At 38.2% G+C, this 24698-nt stretch overlaps 1 protein-coding gene across 1 annotated transcript in view; it reads right to left on the minus strand.

Annotated features, from left to right (window-relative positions):
- Positions 1-14847: 14847 nt before the first annotated feature.
- Positions 14848-24698, minus strand: part of LOC140515992 (cytochrome P450 2C23-like) — a 28429-nt gene continuing 18578 nt past the window's right edge. Inside the window, exons 6-10 of the mRNA XM_072626927.1 lie at positions 23538-23714; positions 18437-18578; positions 17076-17263; positions 15530-15671; positions 14848-15038 (exon numbers count right to left, since the gene is read on the minus strand). Of these exons, the coding sequence (XP_072483028.1) occupies positions 14857-15038; positions 15530-15671; positions 17076-17263; positions 18437-18578; positions 23538-23714 (831 nt within the window). The 3' untranslated portion in view covers positions 14848-14856. The remainder of the gene's footprint in view (positions 15039-15529; positions 15672-17075; positions 17264-18436; positions 18579-23537; positions 23715-24698) is intronic.

The raw sequence follows: 24698 nt of genomic DNA on the forward strand, positions 1-24698 counted from the left end.
TCATCCAACACTAGATCCCATGACTACTGACCTTGGGCAGGACATATTTTTGGAACTGGATGTCTGACCACTTCATGGGGTACATTGAGAGGGATGAGATCAATGAATCTTTTCACTTCATGCACCGTAGCATCCATATAGGGCATGTCCTGTCTGTCCTTTATAGAAGGAACTCAATTATGTCCAATCACACATCAATTTCTTCGTGAATTTTTGCTGCAGGAACAAAAATTAAAAACAATCTCTGAGTGTCTCAGTCTCCTAGGAATGCTCAACCAAGCCTGTGTGGAGTACCAACCTGATGATATAAGATGATTCTTAGATGCTTTCAGAGTGTCCTCATTCTAGTCAGTCAAGAGTACACAGTCTTTTGCACTAGCAAAAGGATAGCCTTCCATGATTTAGTGGATAAGAATCAGTTAGAGCTGTGTTTACATTCTTCTTTATGCACTATTTGTAAAAATTCATGCAAAGCATTAAAAATATCTGAGCCTCATTTTCCTCATCTGAAAAATTGATTATGTATTTTCTAAGATTCCTTAAATCTCTAATTCTATTATTCTATGATTTGTCAAATGGAGACAATAAGGACACCTCTCTTGAAGGGCATCAAGTGAAAAATATAAGTCAAGAGATTTGCAGATCATGCATCGTTTACATCTTCCATACTGTGCATTAATGCCAGCTATTATCGTCAAAGAGAGTAGATGCCTTCATTTGAATTAATAATGCTGGTGACGAAATCTTCAAGTTGATTTAAACCAGGGACGGGGAATCTGCAGCCTCAAGGCCATATGTGGCCCTCTAGGTCCTCAAGTGTGACCCTTTGACTGAATTCAAACTTCACATAAAAAATCTCCTTAAAAAATGGATTTGTTCTGTAAGGCTTGAACAGAGTCAAAAGGCTGCATCCAAGTACCTAGAAAGTTACAGGTGGCCTCAAGGCTAATTTAAACAATGCCCTAGGTAAGTATCTCAGCTTCTGTCTCAATATCCTAAGTTGCTAAGGCATAGAATCTCACCATTAGAGATGACCCATTTTCACCTAAGGCAATCCATAGTTGAACAGGAATCCTGTTTCTAATGGAATGAACAGGTGGTCCTCTAAGCCTTTTCTTGAGAACCTCCAAAAAGTCAGAACTCACTACCTCCGGGCACCTGAATGGACTGTGGGAGAATTTTAATAGTTGGCACATCTTTCCTTACATTAAGCCTCCATTTGCCATTTTGCAATTTCTATCCATGATTCCTAGTTCTGCCTCTTTGGATCTAGCACAACCAGCCCTGGAAGAAGATGAGTCACTTGAGGAAATGATGTTTCATTTAAGTCTTTGTATTCTAAGCATAGAACTGAGGGTGTACCATGGAAGGTTTATACATGTTTTTTAATATGAATTGAATTCCCTATGACAGCCCTCTACATACTTAAATTATTATCATATCTTTCCCAAGTGTTCTGCTTTTTTAAATATGCTACTGTTGCTGATCTGTGTCAGAGTCATACAAATCCAAAAGGTAGAAATGTAGGTCCAGCTCCTGAGCAAGGAACAGGCCTGGGAAAGCAAGTCTGGTCTGAAAACAAGGCAATCCTTGTGCTTTACCTTGAACCTCAAGATGTTTCAGAATGAGCAGCAGGCCATATCTTAGAGTGCTACTTGTTGTCTCTGTTCCTGCACTAAATAAGTCTCTTACAGTCATTATTAGATTCTCTAAGTCAAATTCCCACTGGAAATTACCTTTTTCCTTAGGAGAGGTACAAAATAAATGAAGTAATGAGAGACAGCAGAGAAAGCCATTAGTAACCATATGAAATACATAAAATTTATCCAGGAACCCTCCTCCACCTTCATTTCCCTCCCCTAAGAGATTAGAATGTTTCTAATGCCCTCAGGTTTCCACTACCCAACCATAGGCTTACCCTTCCTGGGCAACCTTCTTCCTATCAAACAATACGGCATAGTGTATAGAGCACTGGACTTTGAATCAGGAAGACCTGTATTTAAATTTAGCCTCATCTAAGAGGTATGTATGTGTCCATGGGAAAGTCACTTAATCCCTCTGGGCCCCAGTTTACTCATATATAACAGGAAAGAGTTGGATCCCTTTCAGGTGTCTACTTATTATCAACGATATGTATGGTATAGAGAGGACCTGATCAAGTAATTCACTTAAAACCTTAATGATCTTAAGTGACCCGTTATATTGATATTTTCACCACAGAATAGTAGAGCATCCTAGTAAAACAATAACCAAAAGTAATTTCAGATTTTCAGAATGGATAATTGAGGAAAAGGTTTTGCAGTAGAGAATATAGAATTTAAATTCTGTAGGGAAAATGAACTTCATCCAGCCAATCTGTGATGAAGCAGAAATTTCATTCTGAAAATACCTTCAGTGGTCATCTGGCCTCAGCTTGAGACTTACACAGATAGGGAATTTTCTACTTAAAGAAAAATTTCATTTCAGTCTTGGACTTTTGTAATTTTTATTTAAATGGGAATACATTTCATATTCTTTAATAGGCCCATGTGACCTGTCTGAGTCATATGTGTGAGATATAAAGACTGTGTTTCCACACAGATAATGGAAAGAGGTTTTTTCTTTCATACTTCTCTACAAAAACAATTCTTAGAATAAGGGGAAAAACAGGAAACAAGTCACAAAAAATCAGTCTCAACTAAGTCTGAGGTTGGGACTGGGTAAGTAGGTTAGCTAGGTTTCAAGCAGGCAGGCTTAATTGCTTCATGGATATTAACTTCTCCACCCCAGGAGATGCTAAAACTCATTTATCTGCACATGTAATGTATGTGGAGGAAGAGGCAACATATGAAAGGGGATATAATGAAGTAGAAGTATCAGTGTTGGGAAGCTGTACACCTCAAAATACTCAGCTAATGAGGAAATGAGGGAGGGACTTTGTGTTTTGGGACAGGGATTTAAACCACTAGCTTTCACTTTTGTGTTGTGTTGCTGTTTAGGCAACACACCTACTTCTTGCAAGAATTGTAGAATAAATGAGCTTGCCTCATCTACTTCAGGAGTCTTTGTCATTCCTTCAAAATATTTTATTCCTAACACATGGGAACCTGAGACACATGGAAACTGTGGTTGGAGGAGTTTGCTGAAGGAGTGGAACAGCAAGGGTAGAAGAGAAAGAGGCAGAGCTAGAGCAGAGCTGAGAGGATGTTAGTGGTGGGAAAGCAATCAGAACCAGGAAGGATGCGGGCTGTTGGCTAGTGCAAGTGAAAGAACTTGTTTGTGATTTTATTGAATGGGGCTGGTTTGTGGGAAGTCTAGCAGGGTTAAGGCTTGGGGCTGGTGGTGTTCTCTGCATTGTTATCGTTGTACAGATTTTTATTACTATGATGGATTTGACTTTCTGGTGTGTGAATAAATGTTTTGGTTCTATTTTTCATATGGAGAATCTGTGGCATTTCACAATTTAGAACTGTGCCACAGCTGCCGTGGGTGCTGTGAATATCACAGTGGCGATACAACTTTATTCCCCTCATGTGGTAATGTAATATTTCTTTATAATTTAAAAACATTGTTGTGAGTTCTGTCTGCTGGGAGTGAGGAAACAAAAGCATTCTGATCCGTTTGTGTGATAGACCTTAAAATTGTGTGGCTGGTGAGTTCCCTTCCAAATCACAAAATTTTTGAAATTCTCTGAAATGTGCAAGTTCATAGGTTTTAGTGCTTGGAAAATCCTTGGAGATCCCTTGGCACAGCACATTCATTTTACTGAAAAGGAAATCGTGGCCTAGAGAAGTGAAGTGATTTTTTTCAAGGTCACGTAGGAGAAAATGGAAAGGGATGAATGGTGGAATGGCCCACATGGTAGAAGATTTAATAGCATGTTGCTTGGAACAGAAATGAAGTTGTCGATGGTTAAGAAAAAGGAAAGGTTGGGGGAGTGGGGTAGAGTCAAGATGGGACAGTGAATACAGGGACTCACCTGAACTCTCCCCTTAACCCCTTCAAATACCTTTGAAAAATGTCTCTAAACAAATCTATAGTAACGGAACCCACAAAAAGACCAAGTAAAACAAATTTCCAGCACAAGACAACTTGGAAGCTTGGCGGGAAAGGTCTGTAGCTCCTAGGTGAAAGTGGAGTGTTGTCTAGCACAGGATACAGTAGCACAGCCACAGCCACAGCAAACCAGGAGCAGTTCCTATGAGTGTGGAGAGGCAGACAGCGATGACATGATTTACCCAGAGTTACAAAGCTAGGAAGTGTCTGAATCTGGTTTCGAATTCAGATTTTCCTGACTCTGAGTCTTGCTCTATATCCTATTTCTCTCACTTAGCTCTTACTTTGTACTTGTTTCCATATTATTTCCCCCATTAAATTGTAAGCTCCTTGAGGGTAGGAGCTCTCTTTTGCCTCTTTCATGCCTTCAGCACTTAGTAACATATCTGGCAAATAGTAGGCACTTAGTAAACGTTTATTAATTGATTCCTATTATCATTCTTCAATACAATATGCTCCTCCAAACACCAAAGACCAGAGAAGCAGATCCGCATTGAATAAAACAGAATTCTTCCAATCTCATTTCCCTTACAGAGTTCAGAGAAGGGACAGGGTCAGAGCAAACAACGTCACTTTAATAGAAAGTCAATGACATTCTTGGGGGACACGTATACCTTGAGACTCTCTGATGTTCTTTCCTGTGCTTAAAAGAGAGTAACCTGCAGTATTGCTCAAACATGAGCCCTGCTCAATGAGCAAGGTGCTACCCCAATGCATCCTACCTGCTGCATTTTGGACAGGTAGTAGTCAATGTAATCTTGAGGGATGCTGGGATCCACTATCTTTTGATGTTCCTTTGCTCTTTCCAAAACGAAACGTTTAATTTCCTCCATATTTCTAGAAAATTTTTTATGCTTTCCAAGGAGGTACACTCTGAATGCTGGTAAAAAGTTATAGAATTACAGCCCCCAAACCCAAACAAGCACATGTGAGTTCACTGTCATAAAGAGACAACTTTATATTTGTACCTATAAAATATTGTGTTCTATTCAAAAGCAGTGCATTTCTTTTTCAGTTTAAATTTATTAACAAAAACTGTTCCCTTACTACACATTGGGGAAAAAAAACAAAAGTCTTGAAACACATACACACACACACACACACACATACATACACGATAGCTATAGACATATACATAGATATAGATGTGCATGTATGTGTATGTGTGTGTGTGTGCGTGTGTGTGTGTGTGTAGTCAAGAAAAACAAATCTCCACCTTGGCAATAGGCAGTAATGTGTCACATTCTAACATCTTAAATTCATGCTCTCTCTGTCACAAGGAGGGTAACATGCATCATTTTGATTCCTCTGAATCATGGTGTGTCCTTATATTGATCAGAGTGCTTGAGTCTTGTGTAATGTTTGCCTTTCTATTGTTTTAGTTATTGTACAAAGTGGTTTTGCTCACTTCACTTGGCATCCATTCATAAACCCTTTAAAATATATATATATATATACACACATATATGTGTATATATATAATTTATCTATTTATAATTTTCAACATTCACTTTTACAAGAATTTGAATTCAAAATTTTCTCACCATCTCTCCCATACAATCACCCCAGGACAGCATACACCCCAACATCCCCTTTTCCCAATCTGCCTTGCTTCAATCATACCTCACTTCTCACATTCTCCTCCCTGCTGTTTTCTTGTAGGGTAAAATAGGCTTCTATACCCCACTGCCTGTACAACTTATTTCCAAGTTGCAGGCAAAAACAATTTTTGACACTTATTTTTAAAGCTTTGAATTACACATTCTCTCCCTTCCTCCCTCCCCACCCATCCTCATTGAGAAAGCAAGCAATTCAATATAGGTCATACAAGTGTAGCCATGCAAAACATTTCCATAACAGTCATGATGCAAAAGACTAACCACACTTCCATTTAACCTGTCCTGCCCTCTGTTCCATTCACTCCCTTGACCTGTCCCCCCACAATAGCGTTTGCTTCTGATTATCCCTTCCCCCATTCTGATGTCCCTTCTATTATTCTCCCTCTCCTCTTCCCTTTCCCCCTGCATTCCTGCAGGGTAAGATAGATTTCCACACACAACTGAATGTGTATTGTTCCCTCCTTATGCCAAATCCAAAAAGAGTAAGGATCACTTATTTGCTCTTGCCTCTCCCATCTTCCTCTTCATTGTAAAAGTCCTTCCTTTCCTCCTTTATGCAAGATGATTTACTCCATACTACATCTCCCTTTCTATTTCTCCTAGTACATTCCTCTCAACACTTAATTTTATTTTTATGTATCCTCACTTCATATTCAGCTTTACAAATATCATCTTTCCATGTAAGAATGCAGACAGTTCAACATTAATGAGTCCCTATGCCTTCTTTTTCCTGTTTACCTTTTCATGTTTCTCTTGACTCTTGTATTTGAAAGTCAAAATTTCTATTCAGTTCTGTTCATTTCAACAAAAATGCATGGAAGTTCTGTATTTCATTGAAATTCTATTTTTTTACCCTAAATTAATAGTATAATAGTATAATATAATCAGCTCTGCTGAGTAGGTGACTCTTGGTTTTAATCCTAGCTCCTTTGCCCTCAGGAATATCGTATTCCAAGCCCTTCAGTCCTTTAGTGTAGAAGCTGCAAAATATGTATTATCCTGATTGTGTTTCCACAGTGCTTGAATTGTTTCTTTCTGACTACTTGTAGTATTTTCTCCTTGACCTGGGAACTCTGGAATTTGGCTACAATATTCCCAGAAGTTTTCCTTTTGGGGTATCTTTCAGGAGGTGATCAGTGAGTTCTTTCCATTTCTATTTTTACCCTCTGATTCTAGAATATCAGGGAAGTTTTCCTTCATAATTTCTTGAAAAATTATATCTAGGATCTTTTTTTAATCGAATAATGCTTAAATAATGCTTAAATTATTTCTCCTGGATCTATTTTCCAGGTCAGTTGGTTTTCCAATGTCATTTTCCAATGACATTGCCCTTTTTTTAAATATTTTGATTTTGTTTTATAATTTCTTGATTTCTCATAAAGCCATTAGCTTCCATTTGCTAGGAATTATGTTCTTCAGTGAGCTTTTGAACATCCTTTTCCATTTGATCAATTCTGCTTTTTAAGCCATTCATCTCTTTATTGGCTTTTTGGGCTAGTCTATTTTAAAAGGGTTTAGTTTCTTCAGCTTTTTGTCTTCTTTAGAAAGCTATTGACTCATTTTTCATTATTTTTCTTGGAGTTCTCTTTGGAGTTCTTTGTCAAGAGGAGGGTATACTCTGGGAATCTGTAAACTATCAGTTCCTCCAAGGTGGCACAATCAAGGGAGAGGGGTTTACTCTCTTGGCCTGCCTTCTTGTCTGTGAGCAGGATTCCCTCTCCAAAGCCTCCACCAGCTCCACCACACCAGCCAGCACTCCTCCTCATCCCAGAGCCACCACTCAGGGCTGAAATTCAGATCAGCTGCTCAATTCCCCCAGGGCCTTTAGGCTAGGGCTCCAACAATGGAAGCTGCCACTGCCTGAGGCCAGCGCTAGACCACTGCATTCCCTTCTCATCCAGGTGAAAGAGCTTTCTCACTGACTTTTGAAGCTGTCTTTGTTGTTTGTGACTTGAGGAATCTGGGACCCACAGCTGCTGCCAGGGGTGCCTTCTAGCCTGCTCTAGTCCTGGTCTTACTGAAGCATGGCCAAGGCTAGGCTGCACTCTGCTCCATGTCTGGGGCAATAGACCTTTCCTGCTGGCCTTCCAGGCCTCCTTGGACTGGAAATCTCTTTCACTCTGTCTTTTTGTCACTTCTGCTGCTCTAGAATTTGTTTAGAGTCATTTTTACAGGTATTTTATGGGATTTGTGTGGGAGATCTTCTAGAGGTACATCCTTTTACTCCACCATCTTAACTTCACACCCCCCCCCATTTACATTGTTTAGAGGACTTTTGTTTGTTTAGAAAAGAAATAAGAAAAATTTCTATAGGATATATATATATATGAGAATCTCTAAGAATCATTTTGGATGGATATTACCTAAATCAGGATTAGCAGCTCAAATAATCCATGTTTTAGCTGGAATGACAGATTCTAACTATCAAGGAGAAATTACTGTGACATTCCAAAATTTAGGTGATGAACTCATGCAGTTTTGTAAAAATGATAGAATTGTTAAAGTAACTATTATTTCTTGTGAAACAAGACCACTTGAGAAAATTGACCCTCCTTCTGAAATAACTAGCAGAGGAGCTGAAGGATTGGGTTCTACTGATAGAATAAAATTGGGAGTTAAAGTATGAATAAAACAGAAACCAGATAATGTTTCAAAGACTATGGAAAGTATAGCAAATGGGAAAGATAATATCATAACTGTTGTTTATTCAGAAGATGATGATTACCAAATTGTACCCTTAACTCATATATTCTACTATGAATGAGGCTATGATAGTAGATTCATGAACTCCAGAGCCACCGCTGACCCTACATCTATCCTGCCTCTGGTTATTGTTCCCTTGTATTTTTTGTGTCTTTTCATCTGTTAAACTTGTTTGCTAGATTTGTTTCCTATAGGTTTAGTACCCTCCACCTGCAGGTGCCTGATCACTTAAGCTAGATGTCACTCCCTATCCATGATGGTCAAGTATCATCTCTGGACCTAAAGTCAACCAAGCTCCCGATGCCAGGTGAAGAATTGATCTTTCAAATGGGACCTCTTGGGGAAGGGATAGCTCTACATCCAATCTCAGCAGGAAGTATTTATGGGAGAAGAAACCTACAACCCTTACTTCAAGATTTGGGACCCCATTTGTTGAGGGGGAATTAAGAAGTGCTTGTCCTCAAGCCCCACTCTAAAGCACTGTTTAATGTGCTCATTTTTTGTGATCCCCATTATACTCTTGTGGAGTTCTGTTGACACTAGTTTCCTAAGATATTGTTTTATATGCTTATTTCCTGTTATCCTTGTTAAAGTTCTGTTAATACCAATTACCCCACCGACCTATGTAATGAATATGAAAGATCTTAGGCCCAAATGTAACAGTAATTTAAATTGAAAAATCTTTCTCCTTCATTAATAGGCCCACATGATTTGTTTAAATCACCTGGAAGCCTAAGTCACATTGTGGGAGGAGCTTGCTGAACAGGCAGAACAGGAAGGGTGAAGCAGAACAAGGAGGAAGTGAGTGAGCGATGTCAGGGCAGAGGAGAGAGGACACAAGCAAGCGTGGCAAGGCTCAGGCTCCTGAGTGTTTGCTTATGAAAAAGGCCCTGACTAAGAGGGGAGGCTTGGGAATGGCTTTGTTCCCTGCAGTGATCATGTTTATTAACTTCTTGGTCACCATCACAGATTTTGCTTTCTGATTCTGTACTTCGGCTTTCTGGTGTCTAAATAAATGTTTTTCTTCTGTCTTCTATAGAGACAGTCTTTTATATTTTGTGATTGAGAACTACACTGGCATATTCATAGTCACCACCAGTGCTGTGAATATTGCCTAGGCAATACAGTTACACACACACACACACACACACACACACACACATTTAAGTGGCTTCCAGGATCAATTACAGAATATTCCATTTGACATTCAAAGCCCGTCATAACCTAACCCCCTCCTGACTTTCCAGTCTTAATACATCTTTCTTCCTAACACATACTCTTTGTCCAGTGACAGTGGGCTACTGGCTGTGTCACAAAGAAGAAATTTCACCTCTTAGCTCCAGGCATTTTCTCTGGCTGTCCCACATTGCTGGAATAGTCTTCTTCCTTATCTCTACCTATTGCTTGTTTGTTTGTTTATTTTGCTTCCTTTAGGTCCTAGCTAAAATTGCAACTTCCACAAGAAACTTTTCCAAACTTATCTTAATTCTAGTGCCTTTCTTCTAGTAATTCCTTGTATCTATCCTATATATAGTTGAAACAACAAGCATTCCAGCATACATAGGAGGGCCTGCTGTATAGGTTCTTAGATTTGCTTTTCTAAAAGGAAAGCAACTCTTGAGGTGCCAACAATCTACTTTAATTACATTCACAAACAGAGACAATACAAGCAGAGAAATATAGAGCAACAGACAGGGCTTCTGCCTGATCATAAGCAATATGTACATCACAGATCAACAGACGATTCAACTGTATGACCATTATATACATACATAGTTGTTAGAGAGAGAAGCAGCAACATCTGGATTTTCAAAGTGGAGGGAGGCAGGGGGGGAATGGCTACCCAGAGTTTTATCTGGCACATGGACCTTCTTCCAAGGCCCCAAAGCAAAACATCACCTCAGAATATATATATACACTTTTTAGAGCAGGAGGGCAAGATCCTCCTGATCCAGTGCCTCATTAGCAATTAACAAAGGATGTGGGTCTTCCTGAAAAACAAGCCTCCTCTAATCTGAGGCCCATTAATGGGCAGTGAATATCTTTCATTAACATAAATCTCATTAACATTGCAATAGTGGGGGTTCTCTTCCAGGAAAGGTAGGGACTGTCTTTTATTTTCTTTTGTATCTTCTACACTTAGCACAGTAACTGGCACATAGTAGGTACTTAAGAAATGTTTACTGACTAAGTGTGTAGAGGGGAGTGAGAAGTGAGAAGATTGGAACTGTAGGAAAGGATTTGGTAGTGATGAACCTTGAAAGTCAAACAAAGTATTTTATATTTGATTCTGGGAGTAATAGGAAATGACTGCAGTTTCTAATAGATATAATCAGACCTATGATTTAGGGAATCTATTTGGCAGTTGTGTTTGGCAACATGGATGGAAGTGGGGAGAAAAGTAAGCCAGGGAGACCTATTAGAAGGCTATTGTATGATGTCAGACATGAGCTGACGATGGCCAAAACCAGAGTGATAGCTGTATGAGTGGAGAGGAGATGTATATAATAGATGTCATGAAGGCATGAAAAATATGACTCAGTAAGAGATTGGCTATTGGGGATAAGTAGGACAGAGGAGTTGAGGATGACACTGAGATTTCAAGCCTGTGTAACTAGAAGGCTGGTGGTCCCCTCAACATTCATAGGGAATTTCAGAAGAAGAGATAGTTTGTTTCGAATGATAAAAACTTTTGTTTCCACAGAAATTATGTCATATATGACTTAGGAAATCAAGAGAATCCATCCATACCAGAAAGCCTTTTGACTTGCAGCAAATGCAGGAGAATAAATTGAGTGTAGAAGAGACTAATAACAAAGACTAATACTGATTATCTTTTAGCAGAAGAAGAGGGAAAATTGAGAGATATAACAGAGAAATTTGTTTCCCTAAATTCAGAATAACAATCAGCAGAATGGGAGACAATGAGGGAGTTATGTCCCACAGAACATAACAGGAAAAGCAAGGATCCAACTGGTTTTCATCTTGTTTTGAGGTTAGAAGTCAGCTAAGTAGAGTAAAAGTTAAGTGTTCCTTGGAATTCTCACGTGTAAAAACCTTATGAATATTATCTTCTCCTCTGTGAGGGCTAAAGCTTCATTTTAATGGTCATAAAATACATGTAGAGAGAGGGGGAAACATATCAGGGGCCATGATGTAGTAGACATATCAGAAAGTTCTACCCACTGTATTACCTAGACAATAGGGAGACAGCGGAGGGATTTTACTGTCTGGCATAGGTTTGTAAGACTTACTTTTATTTCTGGAGGGTATGTCTATTTTATGAGGCTCCCACTACTGCAGTTGCATTAATAAACTTTTCTTTTATTTCACCCCTCCTTAGCCTGAATGAGTCATTTCTCACAGGTTTGAGGAGAAAGATATTTCTGTTTTGGATGTGTTGAGTTTGAGATGTCTATGGGATATCAAGGTTGAAATATGTCCAACAGGTAGTTGCTCTTGTGGAATTGTCCACAAACAAGTCCACTGACACCCTGAAATCTATCCATAGACCTTCCTCCTTGGTTCTTGAACCTCAGGTTAAGAACTCCTAGTATAAAGAGAGAATAGAAAAGAACAGAATTTCGGGCACACCCATGGCTGATACAGTTAACCAAGAAGAAAATTCAGCAAAGGAAACTGAAGAGGAGTCAGGTAGGTGGGAGAAGTCCTACAAAAAGTAGTATAATATAGTGGACACAATCAGCCTTGGAGTCATGAGAGACCAGAATTTATGTTCTGTCTATGTGACCCTGGGCAAGTCACTTTACCTGTTAGCAGCTCAAGCAACATCCTCTAAAACTGTATATAAAGCAAATGCCAATGTTTAGGAAAATTTTGATAGTTTTTATTGCTCTCCACACTTATTAAAGAGCTAATATTTCACTCATCTTCTTTTCTCATGTGAATTTGAATATTTAGATCATTCATCCTTTGGAATTTGTACTATCTGATGTAATATTGTGAATTATTAACATTGGAGGCATGAGGCATATTTCCATTCATTTTTCTCAGAAATTTTGTGCATATTTCACTTTCCTGGATAAAATGGGGACTTTAAAAGGGGGTAGTGTTGGGAAATTGTACATTTTGAAAGCTAGATTTTGAAAAAAAAATTCATTCAGTTTTCAAAGAGTCACTAATCTAGTTCTAGCATCAAGTGGGGATGGTCACAGCTGGAGAGAGAGATTGCTTCTGAGTAGTATTGGGAGAGATCACCTCAGAATGATTAACAATTGATAACAGTCTGTTTGTAGAACCTACTAGCTATAGAATCATGGATGAGATAGTCACTAATGGATCAGTTGTGCTGTAGCTAAAGTGAGACAAGCAAGGCTTTGTTCCAGGGCTCCAACACTGAGAGCGTGAGGAGAACATTTGTATTCTTTTGTCTAGCGGAAACACTAGAATGAATCTTAAAGTCTCATCCACAAGAATAAATTGCTAACTGAGTAGCCTGCAACTGGCTTCTTTCTTCTTTCTTGCCCCTGACAAAATGACTCTATCCCATTAGAGCTCCTTTCTGGTTTGGTCTTGATCTTTTACCTACCTCAGTGATTTCCATTGAAATTCTCAAGGTCTCTTTCTCCTCAAGACACTGCAATGTCCTGGCCACTTCAAAAATACGTTTGAAGTCACTTGGTGCTTCTGTCCCTGATGTCAGACTTATTAATCATGGTCTGACTGTTTCTATGAGACACCTAGTTCAGCAAAAAGATTATTTGTCATGGCTACTGCTCCCACTCATCTCCCGACTCTAACTGGCCACAAGGGTCTGAAATAATCCATAGAGGAGAGTCTAATATTTCAATTGGTGTTGAGTACAATGTACTCAGACAAAGAGGAAGAAGAAAACAAGAAGAGAGGTACCATGTCAAGAAAATCCAGGGAGGAAAATTACTGGCCCAAGAGAGTGTGGTCAGTAATATAAAAAGTTTCAGAGAAATCAAAAGGCATGCTGTTAACTCTACACATGTTCAAAAAGGCATGCTATATCGTTTCTACACAATAAGAAGCTGCCAGGAAATCTTTGGGAATTTAGATGAGTTTTGGGTTTCCTACTAAGAGTGAGGAAAATGTGTACATGATTATAAGCAGTAAGGAAGGAAGCATTTGACATGAAGAGTAACAGAAGGCAAATGATTGTTGAAATTTGGTAAGTCATGTTTGTCTCCATAGGTCCAGAAAACAAGGGATTTTGACATGGAGGTCAATTTAAAGTGGAACTGATTCACTACTGAGTCAAGATGAGAAAAGGAAGAAAGTGAAGCAAGCTATGGAGTGAGGGCCTGGGAAAAAGGGAGGCATGGAAATGAAAGAAAAAGTGTGGATGCAGAAGATATGAACCACAGAAAGAGATGGCAGTGTGTACTAGGGGATAGAATGCTGAACTTGGAGTCTAAAAAATGTGAGTCTGAATTCCGCTTGTAACACTTTAGAGATGTGTGGTCATAGGTAAGTCCATGATGTCTAAGAACTTTAGGATGCTCTCTCAGATTTAGCTGGTGAGTTATAGTTGAGTTCTGACCCTTCTGGAACTTTAGGAACAAAATCATAGTTTCTTGACAGATTGATATATTGTGTGGTGTTGTAGCATGTAGTAGACCTTGGATAGTTAGGATCTAAATTCTAGAAGTTTCTACAACACTAAAAAGTTTTGACTCCATGAATTGACAATGACTTCGGCACCTGGTGACCATCCTAGTCAATATCAGAGAAGTCTATCACTAGTGTGGCTGTTACTAGGAGATTGTTCCTCTTTCAATATAACCTTTAAAAATGGTCCATTAAAGCATGAGTGGATGGATTGATGGTCTCCACTTATCAAAATATAATAGGAAGAGAGGCAGTAGGAAAGTTTGAGCCCATGTAGTCCAACCCATTCATAGTAGAGATGAAGAATCTGATGTGAGAACAAATACTGAAGTGACTTATCCAGGGCCACCTAAATTGTTAGCATTAGAAGCAGCATTGGTCCCAGGGCCTGCCGGGTTCCAGTGTCAGGACTTCTTCCACATTACCATGCTTCTTTCTAAATCATGAATCATCAACGTATTGAAGTACAAGCACACATTGGCACACTGGGAGTTATTTTTGACAACACAGCAATTATTAACTACTCCCCAAACACACAAATAAGTATTATTCAATACACAATAAAATCATTCTTGAGAATATTTGAAAAATGCGAAATAATATGGATTTTCTGGGTGGTATTTTAAAGACTTTTCCTCTATACCCTAAATTTGGAGATATTTGTGATAGATTATAACATGGTTGGAGACATTTGTGATAGATTTGCATATGAATATCAATAAGACAGTCCCTGTTACCAAATGACATACAAGGTACTCTGCTAGCCTGCCTTGTCTGTGGAAATTAAGAATCAATAGTTGGGAATTTTTCTTTTCGTCAAGGGGATTCCAGTCAAAAACAGGATTATTGAGTCCAGAAGATGAGACCAGCTGGCTAATTCACCAAATCAGCTTTGTCTTTTTCCTTAGTGAGGAACAAAGCATAATTGGTAATGTGGTGGAATATTGGTGAACCCAATACGATTGGCCATGATGAGAATTTCATTTGGATCTCCAACTGGTTTGAGAGTAAAATTCTGTAGAATGGAGGTAAAGAACAAAAACAACTCTATCCTTGCCATGCCCTCTCCAAGACAACTCCATTTTCCTAGAAAGAAAAAAATGTGCTTAGAAACCTTCATACAATATCACAATGTCAGCCAAAGTGAAATAGCCTCATTGGACCAGGAAAATAGCAGGGAAAAGTGTAGAAGAGAAGGATATAGATGGGTAGAAATGGTGAGAACTGTTGTTCTGAGTTATATTTCAGCCGTTAATGGTCACTGGGGGCAAGAAGGAATTCCCTCTTCATACCATTCTTCCCACAACAAGCTATCATGCAGTAGATTTTGCAATGAAGACAGAGTTCCACTACAATAACAAGGCTGAAAAGCCAGTCAAGAGGCTCAACTCATCCCTTGAGGAATCTGAGAAGCCAATCCATGGAAATACTAGAAAAGACAGTTGGTCACATGCCGCAGTTTGGCAGTGTGTCCTTAGAAAAACTACCAGGAGGAGGCACAGACAGAGGAGGATGGGAGAAGAAACAGTATTTTTCTTTTGGAGTCAGATTTAGAGATGTGAAGAGTTTCTTTTTACCAATGGAAAAAGGCATGAAGTGATCACTTTTCTTGAATTTTCCATTGTTATCCAGGAAGTGCTGGGGGTCAAACTGATCAGGATTGGGAAACTCCTTACTGTCATACAAGACTGGAGAGAGCAGAGGGAAGATTGTCATGACCTAGAGGGAAGAAATTCCAGGGGAAACTCAGTTATTGTCATTAATATCCTTGGTATCCCAGGCCCAAGAATCTTGAGTGACTCCCTATTGACTCTAGTACAAAATGAACACTCCTTTCTGCCTGGTATTGACTCTAACCATTGAGAATCTGCATAGGCTCCAGTCTAGTTTTCCAGGTTGATGTCCCCATTGTTGTCCCCATCTTGCCTTCTTTGGGGTTCCAGCTAAACTGCTACAACTGCTGTTCCCCATCCACAAGGCTCCTTCTAAGTTCTTTATGCCTTTAATGACTAAGTCCAATGCCTGGAAGGCTTGCTTCAGCCTTTTTGAATCCCTAGGTTTCTTCAAGGATTGGATTGGGTACTCCCTCCTAAAGGAAGCCTTGGCTAAGGCACTGAGATCATTGTGCTCCCCCTCCCCTAAGTTCCTTGGTCTATATTTCATGTCTACACCTACTGTCTATGTGATTCTGGGCAGAACATGTGAATTTTCAGTGCCCCAGGCAATACTTAAAGCCTTTACAGACAGACCAGTCTTCCTTCTGAGAAAGTTGATTCAGCAGGAAGCCATTCTGTCAATCAAATCAGATCACAGCTTGGATCTGAAAGGAAAAAAATTGTAAGGGCTGACTTCTCTGGTTCCAAATTGTGGTTCCTCCAAAAGAAGTCAAAGTTCTCAATGACCAAAAACCTTTTTAGTCTTGTCTTGTGTCAACAGCACTTGGCCCACCAATTCTTACATAGTACATTCTTGCTAAAGCCTTGATGATTTGAACTTAATAATGCACTCAAAGGGGTATATTAAATGTGAAATTAGGTGGAATTGTCTCTTTTACTTTCTCTGAGGAACAATAGTTCTGCTCAGTCATTTATAGGAAGTTTCTGTCTAATTCAAGTTAATTCAGTCAATGTGTATTTAGTACCCCCTAGAAATCAGTACTTTCAAGTTTAAAGCCCTAGGTTCTAGTTTCACCTCCAACATTTTTTAATGACCTTGGTCATCATTTGTCCTGAGACTCAGTGTCTCCATCTGCACAGTGGAACAGATAATAGCATTTACACAATCTACTTCACTTCCTATTAAAATGAAATGACATAAACAAAAATTTCACTTGAGCAATCTCACTTTGTTATTTTCCCTGTACATTTTCTTTCCAAAGTGTTACCATAGTGAATGAGAAGCAAAGAGAGCCAAGACAATTTTCTCTTTTCCACTTTCCTCTCATTCTTCATTCAGCACCACATCCAATTTAGCCTCATGTAACAAAAGACCACCTCAGGGAGTACTTCACGTGAGATCATGACAATGGGACTTGATTTTCTCATGTCTAAAATGTGATCATTGATTCAGATGAAATTTAAGATCTCTTCCAACACTAGATCCCATGGCCCTATGACTGCTGACCTTGGGGAGGACATATTGTTGGAACTGAATGTCCCGGGTCACTGCATGGGGCAAGTTGAAAGGAATGAGGTCAATGAATCTTTGCACTTCATGCACCACAGTATCCATATAAGGCATATCTTGTCTGTCCTTTATGGAAGGAACTCGATTATGTCCAATCACATGATCAATTTCTTGGTGAATTTTTGCTGCAGAGACAAAAATTATGAATAACCATGAGTTTCCTGGCCTCCTGGAACTGCCTAGCAGTGCCTGTGTGGAGTATCTGCCTGATCATGTGACCTAAGATGTTTCTCAGATAAGCTCAGTGCCCCTTTCTATGTAGTCCAGGAAACAAAGACTAATGCAGCAGCAACGGGATGATTTTCTCTGGCTTAGTGGATAGTCATCAGGAAGATATCTGTTTAGATTCCTCTTCTGATACCATCTGCATAAATTCAGGCAAATCATTAAACTTATCTGAGGCTCATTTTCCTCATCTGAAAAATGGGGGTCATAAATTATGTCTTTCAAAGTTCCCTATACCTCTAAATCTATTATCCTGTGATCCTGTAAGATGGAGATGATAATTGCACCTCCCTTAGAGGGCATAAAATGAAATAATATACATTGAGTGATTTTCAACCTTTACATCCTTTATATTGATGCTAGTTGTTATTGTCCCAGAAAGTAGATGTCTTCATTTGAACTTGATAGTGCTGGTGATGACATTATCATATTGATTTAAACCATTCATAAGATATGTATCTCAGCTCATGTCTCAATATCCTACGTTGCTGAGACATAGAATCTCAGCTTTAGAAATGACCTCTTTTCACCTAGGGCCATTCCTGTTTAAATGGGATTCCTGTTTCCAATGGAACAAATAAAGAATCACCTAGTCTTTGCTTGAGAACCTCCAGTAGCAAGAACTCACTACTTCCAGGGCAACTGAATGGACTTTGGGAGAATTCTAATAGTTGGCAAGTCTTTTCCTTACATGAAGTCTCCATTTACCAATTTGCAACTTTTCTCCATAGTTCCTAGTACTGCCTCTCTGGATCTAACAGAACCAGCCCTGGAAGAAGGTAAGCCATTTGAGGAAAGGAGGTGTTTTATTTGAGTCTTTGCATACTAAGCATAGAACTGAGGGTGCACAGTGGGAGCTTTATACATGTGTGTTAAAGTGAATTTAATTTCCCATGAAAGACCTTCACATACTTAAATAACTAGCAGACCTTGCCCAAGTGTTCTGTTTTCTAAAATAGTCCAGTGGGAGTCATACAAATTCAAAAAGTGGAAATGAGGGGCCAACACCTAAGCAAGACACAGGGCTGAGAAAGCAAGTCTCATCTGTAAGCATGGCAATTCTCATACATTACCTTGGACCTCAGGATGTTTCAGAATGAGCAGCAGGCCATATCTTAGAGTGCTACTGGTTGTCTCTGTTCCAGCAATAAATAAGTCTGTTGCAGTTGACGTTAGATTCTCTAAATCAAATTCGGACTTTGGATTATCTTTTTCCTAAAGAAGAGGTACAAAATAAATGAAGTAATGAGACACAGCAGGGAAAGCCATCAGTAACCATATGAAGCATGTGAAGTTCCTTTCCCTATCCTAAGATACTAGAACCCTCCTAATGCCCTCAAACTTCCATTGTCCAACTACAGACTTGCCTTTCCCAGGCAACCTTCTTTCCTTCAAACCATATGGCATAATGGATAGAGCATGAAACTTTGAATTGGGAAGATCTTGATTTAAATTTAGCCTCAGCTAAGACGTATATATGAGTCTGTGGGAAAATCTCTCAATTCCTCAGGGCCTCAGTTTTCTCATATTTAACAGGAGAGAGTTGGATTCCTTTCAGCTTTCCATTTACTATCATTGATGGGTTTGATATGGAGGAGACCTGATTGAGCAATTCACTTAAAATCTTAATGACCTGATAAATGATCCCTTATATTGACAATCTCACCATGAAAAAAGAAGAGTAAAGAAGAAGAAGAAATTTCAGATTTTCAGAATGGGGAATTGAGAGAATAGTTTTGCAGTGGAGAATATAGAATTTCAAATTTTGTAGAGAAAATGAGCAAACTGTGACTGATCAGAAATTTCCTTTGCAAAATTTCTCTTCAGTGCCCATCCAAGTTCAACTTGAATGCTTCCACAGTTGGGGAATTTATTACTTAATGAAGGATTTAATTCTAGTCTTGAACATTATCCCCCTCATGTGGAAATCAAATATGTCTCTGTAATTTCAAACCACTGTTATAAGTTCTTTCTCCTAAGAGTGAGGAAGCAAATGTATTTTAATCCTTTTGTGTGTCAACCTTTAAAATTAGGTGACTACTGAGCTCCTTTCCAACTCACAATATCTGTGAAAATCTGTAAAATTTGCAAGTTCATAGAATTTAGAGCTCGGAAGAATGTTGGAGATTGCATGCCTTGAAAACACTCTTTTTATAGAAAAGGAAATTGTGATCTAGAGAGAAGTATTTTTTTCAAGGTCACACAGGGGAAAATGGAAAAGGTGGATGATGCAATGATCCAAATAGAAGAAGACCTAATACCATGTTATCTGGAACAAAAAATGAACTTGTCTGTATTTATGTTTTAAAAGGGCTGAGACAAAGATTCGGTAAAAGCTCATTTTCTCCTCAAATCAACTTGCAATGAAACTCATGGAGAGGAAAAATGAGCAAACAATGTAGATCAGGATATAAAACAATGAATACAGACTATATAATTAAGAACGGATATTCGAACATCTCTGATAAATGAGAAAACAGTGCAGTGAGTATCAAGGACTCTCAGAAATAAAAGAACAATACCCTAGAGACAGCTAGGTGGTACAGTGAATGGTGTGGCAGACTTGGAGTCAGGACTTGGACTTGGACTTGAAGTACATTTCCTCATCTCTAAAATGGGAATAATAATAGTATCTACTTCCTGGGGTTGTTATGAGGCACAAGTGAAACAGTATTTGTAAATGGCTTCTAAATTTTTGAAGCATGATATGAATGCTATAGCTGTGATTATAAAGTATTTTAGAAGGAGAAAACAATTAAAAGAAGAAATAAGGATAAAGAATGGGCTGAAATAACAGGTCTCAAAAATGAAATAGTGAATAAACAATTCAGAACATATGATGAACAATGTGTTTGAAGCTAAATATAGCTTCTAAATAGATCTAAAATCTAATGTAGATTCTTTTAAGGTGAAACTAGCTGATTTGGCATTGGAAAATGAAGAATTTTGACCCAAAATAGAAAGACAAGCATATTGGAACATATTAGCTCTCTAAAAGGCAAAATTATCTTAAAGATAGGTTATAAAATAATTGAAGGATGTTCTATATCTTAGAAATATAGAATTAATTTTAAATCTTGAATATAATACTTCAATAATGAAAAATGCACAGTTGTTAAAAACTGATGACAAAATATATATTGATAGAATTCAAAGGTTGACCAACAGAAACAAGCACCAAGTTTAACACATGAAGAAATGTAGTGATCCATCACTAGATCTTCAAAACAATATAAGTGCTATGAGCAATGAAAGCAAAGCCCTCCACTTGTCAAGGTAAAGAAATTGGGATACATCAGGACTACTCCTCCTCTCTGAGAAATCAAAGAAGATATAGGAAAACAATAGTATTAAACTCAATGGAGATTGTGCTATAGGCCTAAATAACTACTTCTGCAAATATGAGTTTAAGTATGCACAAAATAAGATTGACTTACAGCCTCAACATTAAAAAAAGAAAAATTTGGGAAGATTAATGCATTTATATCAACTCAAATATCAGTCATGAGAATAGAGGACTAGTGATAAAAAATGCTCCCTGCCTTCTAAGAGAGAGTTGTTGGACTAGTATGTTAAAGGAGGCAGACATTCTTGGATATGATAAAAATGAAAATTTATTTTTCTTGATTATGTTTATGTGAAAACAATAATTTTGTTTATCTTCACTTCATTGGATGAGAGGAAATAAATATTTGATAAAAGAAGAGAGTCTTATAGAAAAAGGTGGATTTCAGGCATTTCCTAAAAAGAATCTCAAATTGAGTCATGTATTTGATACGGAAAAGTTCAAATCAGACAAACATAGAGTAAATAAATTACTGAGGAAAGATTAAGCAATGGAATCTATACACATGCCTTTATGTCGATTCAATGTTATTTTTAAAAAATCTTCATTGGTTCAGAGCCACTAAAATAAAGGCAAAAATTATAGAGGGAAAAGGAACAAAGTAGCAAAATATCTAAAGAGAGAGTTAAAGGAGTTTTGGACTTCAACCTGGAAGAAAGTTTATAGTGAATATTTCAACTATAAATATTTAGGTCTGTGTTGTTTAATATTTTTATCAGTTTTTAATCACTCTATCAGCAAATACATGATATATCTATTATGTGCCAGGCAGAGTGCTATAAAGTTGGGATATAAAGGGAAAGGATAAAAATAAGACAGTCTCCACCTCTGAGTTTACATTCTACTGAAGGAATACAACACATTTAAAGAGAAATTCACATGAGATCTGTACAAAATAAATACGCAGAGATTTCAGGGTGGGACACAAATAAAATCAGAAATAAAGGAAGATTGCTTGAAGGAGGTAGCAGTTAAGAGAGGAAAGATACTAGTGCTGCTAAGAGTTGAGGAAAGTAAGTAAGAATATTCCAGGCATGGGGACCAGACTGTATAAAGGCAATATGGAGGAAGATGATATGTCATGTACAGAGAACAATAAGAAGGACAGTTTGCTAGAAAGACAGGATACAGCCAGATTATAAAGGGTGTTAAGAACCCAACTGATGAATTTGTGTTGTGTCTTAGGACCCCTGAAGTTTTCTGATCACAGGAACGACCCAATGAGTTTTGCAATTTAGGCATGTTTACTTTGCAAATTTGTGAAGAATGGATAGAGTCTGGATGCTTGGGGAGCTGTCAGAGGACTCTCATTTTCCAGGTGAGAGATAATGTTGAATTGCACTAGGACAGTTGTGGTGTAAATAGTAGGGGAAAAGAGTTAAGGATTACTACCATGATAGGGTTCTAAGGCAGGAGGGGAAGAACACATTTAATTTCTACTCTTCTCTGTTACACTCGTCTTCCCCATTGACATGAGTTATTTGGACACTTCAGATTGAATGGGAAAGAAGATAGACTGTTTAGCACTCCTAAAATGATCGTTCCTTCTGGAGGAAGTTTAATAGACTGTGAAGGAATGAAGGAAATTGGCATTTATCAAATACTGTGAGCCAGGCCCTGTGCTGAGCACCTTACAAATATTTGATCTTCATAATGACACTAGGAGTTAGATGCTATTATTATGTCCCTTTTACAGTCGAAGAAATAGAGGCAGACAGATATTAGGTATCTTGCCCAGACTTCTACTGCAGTAAAGTGTCTGAGTACAGATTTGAACACAAGTCTTTCTGACTTCATGCTCAATACTCTATCCATAACACAATCTAGCTTCCTCTAGTAGTCTGAAAGAAACTATGTGGGATTGAAAGATAGTCAAGGAACAACTGAAATGTTGGACTGATGTTGTGATGGCAACTCTAAGTAAATTTCCATCTTCAGGGATGTAAGTATGTACAGTATGGGATACTGTAAGTGCTTTAGTTGTTGTCTGCATGGGTGTGTGGGTTTCTGGTAGGCTTTTGTATCTTTTACATTTTCTGTGGAGCAAAACAAAGGCTGCCCTCTTCCTTATATTCATTAATTTGTGATGTTTTTATGAAAGCTAATTATAGTTGGAATTTATAATAATAGCTATCTTTTATATAATGCTTTAAGGTTTGTAATCTGTTGTTGTTCCATCATTACAGTCATGTCTGATCCTTCCTGAACCCTTTGGATATTTTCTTGGCAAAGATACTGGGTTGGTTGGCCTATGCTTCTCCAGTAGAACCATTTTCAGGCAATCAGAGGTTAAGTGACTTCCTCAGGGGTAAACAGTTAGAAAGTGTTTGAAGCTGGTTTTGGAATTGATTTTTTAAGTCCTGTTCGACATCCCATTTCTCCTGTTTGGAGCTGACTTTGTATTTGTTTGCATATATTGTCCCCCATTAGATTGTAAGCTCCTGGAGAAGCTGGTTTTTTTTCTCTTTTGTGTCTTTAGCACTTAGTAAAGTACCTGGCACATAGTCAACACTTAGTAAATGTTTATTTATTGATTCCTATTATTATTTTCCAATACAATATTCTCCTAACAGGAGAACCCAGAGCAACAACTCATCACTCAGCAAAGCAGAACTCCTCCAATCTCATTTCCCTTAAAAAGGTCAAAGAAGGGACAGGGTCAGATCAAACAAAGCCCAGTGAGTAGAAAACCAATGAAATCACTGCGGGATCTGGATACCTTGAAACTCTCTGATGTCCCTTCCTATACTTTGAAGAAAGTAAACTGTAAGAATCCTGATAATATCACCCTTGATCAATGAGTAAGGTGCCTCTCCCATGCATTCTACCTGCTGCATTTTGGACAGGTAGCAGTCAATGTAGTCTTGAGGGTTGCTGGGGTCCAGTATCTTTTGATGCTCCTTCACTCTTTCCAAAATGAAACGTTTCACTTCCTCTACATTTCTTGAAAATATTTTATGCGTTCCAGGGAGGTACACTCTTAATGCTGGTAAAAAGTTGTAGAGCTAGACCCCCCCCCAAAGACAAACAAATGCATGTGAGTTTACTGTCACAAAGATACAACTTTATATCTTTACTTATAAACTAATATGTTCTACTCAAACTCAATGCATTTCTTTTTAAGTTAAATTTTTTTATTAGCAAAATCATTTTCTCTCTCATCCTCACTACACTTGAGCGAAAAAAATAAGATAAAGAAAAATCCTTGAAGCATGCATACATAGTCAGGCAAAAATGATCCTCACTTTGGCAATAGCCAAAAATGTGTGTCATGTTCTACATTGAGTCCATTCCCTCTCTGTCAGAAGGAGGGCAGCATGTTTCATGGTAGTTCCTCTAGAATCCTGGTGGATCCTTACATGCATCAGAGCACTTCAGCCTTGTGTGGTTTTTGTCTTTCCATTGTTTTGGTTATTGAACAAATTCATCCTGCTCACTTTACTTGACATCCATTTATAAAGTCTTCCTAGGTGTAAAGCTGCCCCTTCCATTTCTCAAAACACAGTAGACTTTTCTTATATTCATGTACCATTATTTGTTCAGCCACCCCCCCCCCCCCAATTTATGAGCTGTCTCTTAGTTTCAAGTACAGTGAAGTCTCCAAAAAAGGTTCAGGTTTTTTTTGCGTGTAACTTCCAGTTTGTAAATTTTCTTCTTTTTGAGTTTTTGGTGGTACTAGCCCAAATAATGGTATTTCTGGTTCAAAGGATGTACATGATTCACTAACTGGGAAGTGAAACATCAAAACTGCTTTCCAGATTGCCTGAACAATTCACAGGTATAAGAACAATCTTTCAATATATTGATTTTCCCATATTCCCTCCAGCATATAATTATTTAGCTTTGTTTAATACATTTTTAAACATTTTGGATGGAAAAATCAGGAATTGTCCACTTTTTAAAGAAAGCCATGTGAGGACAATTTTGTGATAATCTTTAAAACTGAGTAAAGTTGCAGAATATAGAAAGGAAGATTTGGTGTTGATTAT

Source organism: Notamacropus eugenii, chromosome 1 (assembly GCF_028372415.1).
Source record: "Notamacropus eugenii isolate mMacEug1 chromosome 1, mMacEug1.pri_v2, whole genome shotgun sequence".
NCBI classification, from domain to species: Eukaryota; Metazoa; Chordata; class Mammalia; order Diprotodontia; family Macropodidae; genus Notamacropus; species Notamacropus eugenii.